General features: G+C 42.1%; 1 protein-coding gene across 1 annotated transcript; it reads right to left on the reverse strand.

Moving 5' to 3' along the window:
- Positions 1 to 259: 259 nt before the first annotated feature.
- Positions 260 to 2,929, reverse strand: LOC122042880 (pentatricopeptide repeat-containing protein At1g77360, mitochondrial-like). The gene is made up of 2 exons (XM_042603260.1): positions 1,311 to 2,929; positions 260 to 543 (listed from the first exon to the last, which is right to left on the reverse strand). The coding sequence occupies exon 1, from the start codon at positions 2,820 to 2,822 to the stop codon at positions 1,311 to 1,313; it is 1,512 nt and encodes a 503-aa protein (XP_042459194.1). The 5' UTR covers positions 2,823 to 2,929; the 3' UTR covers positions 260 to 543.
- Positions 2,930 to 3,219: the final 290 nt, after the last annotated feature.

A 3,219-nucleotide genomic window follows, 5' to 3' on the forward strand; every position in this document is an offset into this window, starting at 1 on the left:
GGCGTTTAATAGATCTTTCCCGAAACCCATATTAATGGGTATATGGGCTGCCCTTTTTGCTTTGGGCTGTTGCTGCTCTGACTGCCTGATATTGGAAGAATCAATCTTCCACATAGACCCAACACTGCCCCATGTTGAGACGACTTCGCAGTGAAGATCTCTGGGCCTTATTTGCGAAGTAAAATCTAATAACATGTCGATCAAACATGTCATGTTATATATTAAATGAATATAACATCTACAATGTAAAGCAAGTACGATCGTCTATCATTTTCATCCAAACTTTCTCATTGACTCAAATAGGGTATCAAATTATTACTAACCAAATAACGAGCTCAATACAGATGTTTAAATCATGTAGCCGATTCTAACTATATGATAGGGATCAATACTCCTTGATGTGAAATGGTTAAAAAAAAACATGTAAACTTTCTGCTCACGGGTAACGTTTAGATCTTATATGAAGAATGGAGTTCCCCTTGCATTTACCCTCAAGAAGATGCACACAATACTAAAACGGTTGACCTGGATGACTGCTTCAAACTATAGTTGGAAGAAAAAAAAGTTTCAGAAATGAAACCAGCCATCTTATGAAATTTAGAAGCAATTCAAACAGACAGTACAGTACAACATTTATGTAGTTAGTCATGCAACAATATATTTAGGCAAAAGGATAACTGGATAAAGAATCTTCTCATTTTGCAAGGACGGCCAGTTACTTGCTTACCAGAGTAAAGATGATAGCATTTGTAACCAGTTTAACATGGCAATATAAATGAAGTATCCAGTATCACCACACAGCAGAAAGCATAATTGATTTATAGAAAAAAAAAAAAAAACCTAATGGTTCATTTTGTGATCAGCATACAATTCCACTCCACCAGGACTGATCAAGTTTTAACTGATACGTTGGTTTTCAATCATTTCACAGCTCCTGGAAATCTGCAGTATCTAACCTTGTGAGAAAATCTCTAATGCTAAAGTGAGATTCATTTGCATTGGTTTTAATCTTATGCCATGCAACGGTTTTTAATCTGAGCAAAACAAAGATTGCTGGAGTAATCCTTAGATTTTATAATTTCCATGATTACATCCCTGAGATAGGGGCAATGCTGAAGGATTGTGAATTAGCAAACAATTGGAATCCTTAACAGTTAACAATCAAGGAAAGATACTAAATTAATCAATCAGGAGAAAATTGAGAAACAAACAGTTAAAAGATGCAAAATAAAGAATAAAGTATCACTATCAAGTTAATTAGAAAACAAGATATGAGAGCTTCAAATAACTTGAGAATGCATTTTGAGTACCTAAGAGTACAAAGCACACTGACTATGAGATTTCCATTTCTTGAGGAGAGAATCATGGATATTCCCCTTACCAATTTTCACTAAACTCTGCCTCAGCTTGGACAGAGTAGACGAGTTCAACTTAATACCTCTATCAATCATATCCTCAGCATATTTACAGGCTTCAGGAAGCATGTCAGCATCCCGCAATTTTAAGACCAACATATTTCCAGTCTCCTCCAATGAAGGCAAGCCATTCTCAGCCATAATCTTCCAGACCTTCAGGGCCATATTGTAATATGATAAATTCCCGAAGCCGGCATTCATCAAAGAAACACAATTAGCTTCTGTTGGATAACACTCATTCTTAACCATCTCAGTGAATACCGTAGAAATCTCGTTCAGCTTCTTTTCCTTAATTAAGTACTGAAGCAAGACATTATAAGTACGTGAGTCCGGGAATGCGCCATAATTCGTCATGTCATCAAAGAACCAAAGTGCCACATCAGTCTGATTGTTGGAGCATAGTAGTGAGATCATTGAGTTATACATGGAGATATCAGGATAACATTCATTCCGTCCTATCAGCGCTTTCCAGATATTTAATGCTTCACGAGTATCATTCTTCTCAATGAGCACTTTGATGGCATTGCGGAAAAACTTCATCCCTGGAAAACACCTCTTTTGCTTCATCTTCTCTAAAAACATGAAGGATTCATGAAGATTATGAGAGCCAGACCGCACGAGGATAGTGAGAAAGGAGTCATAAGCCTGGACGTTGGCTGGATCCCAACCGACGGTGGCAATCATATCGTCGAACACCTCACGAGCAGACCGGTGATCAACATCAGCTTCACAACCTTCAAGGAGGATTGCAAAAGAGTCGACGTCAGGGGTCACGGACGTGCGAGCACGGTCGAAGAAGAGACGTGCTGTGGCGACGCGGCCATCGTGACAGACGGCAGAGAGGAGAGAGTTGAGGGCGGCAGTGTCCCTGGGCACGCCGTAAAGGCGCATGGTATCGAACGCGGAGAGGGCGTCATCGGGACGGCCAGCAGCGCAGAAGGAAGAGAAAATGGAGGCGAATGTGGCAAGTGAGAGAAGGCCCTCGGATTGCATGGAGCGGACAGAGTTCCACATGGCGTCGAAGAGGAGGTTCTTGCCGAGGAGGTCGACCACAAGGTTCCACGCGTAGGGTGAGTGTTGGTCGCTGAGGCAGCGGGATCCCGCCCAGCGGAAGAAGGCGACGGCGGCACCCGGCTGAGAGTAAGAGAGCTTGAGCACGGCCTCCACATCCTGCGAGGAGACGCGGACGCCAGCGTCGTCGAGGGCGCGATCGACGGAGGAAGGGTTGGAGGAGGCGAGGATCTCGCAGAGAAAACGAGTCTTAGGGTTCAAATCGGGGCCAGCGTCGAGGTAGGAAGGGAAGGAAGGCCGTGGCGGCGATCTACGATGATGGGCTTCGACTCCTCCGTGGTACCTCTTACTGGATTCGGGACGGTAAATTTCAGTCGCCGCCGGTCGCTTCGACATGGCTGTCCTCCCCTCGGCGCTCGCCCCTTCTCTCTACCTTCGCCTCCTTGGTCTTCGAAGCCAAGAGAGTCAGTGTTGGCTGGGACAGGGTCTTGGAGTGGAATCCGATCAACAAAACAGGCCCGATCCGATCTCAATTTTTTCAGTTAATAACATTTTCTTTAAATGCCGCCAATAAAGTCTTTCATTCCCAATATACCCTTAGCCACTTTTAAAAAATAAATAAATAATTGAGTGCTTAAATATGATTTTTAACAAATATTTAATATAGTTAATAAAAAATAAAATTCAAGACAAGTTAACCAACATTTATTTTTAAATATTACTGAGATAAATATCATAATGTTATGCTTGATAATTGCTAATAATCATCCAACCATGAACCTTATTTAATTTT

Source organism: Zingiber officinale, chromosome 2A (assembly GCF_018446385.1).
Source record: "Zingiber officinale cultivar Zhangliang chromosome 2A, Zo_v1.1, whole genome shotgun sequence".
Classification (NCBI taxonomy): domain Eukaryota; kingdom Viridiplantae; phylum Streptophyta; class Magnoliopsida; order Zingiberales; family Zingiberaceae; genus Zingiber; species Zingiber officinale.

Excerpts from the sequence above, each read along its gene's own strand:
- LOC122042880 (XM_042603260.1), bottom strand. The coding sequence starts at position 2,822 with ATGTCGAAGCGACCGGCGGCGACTGAAATTTACCGTCCCGAATCCAGT.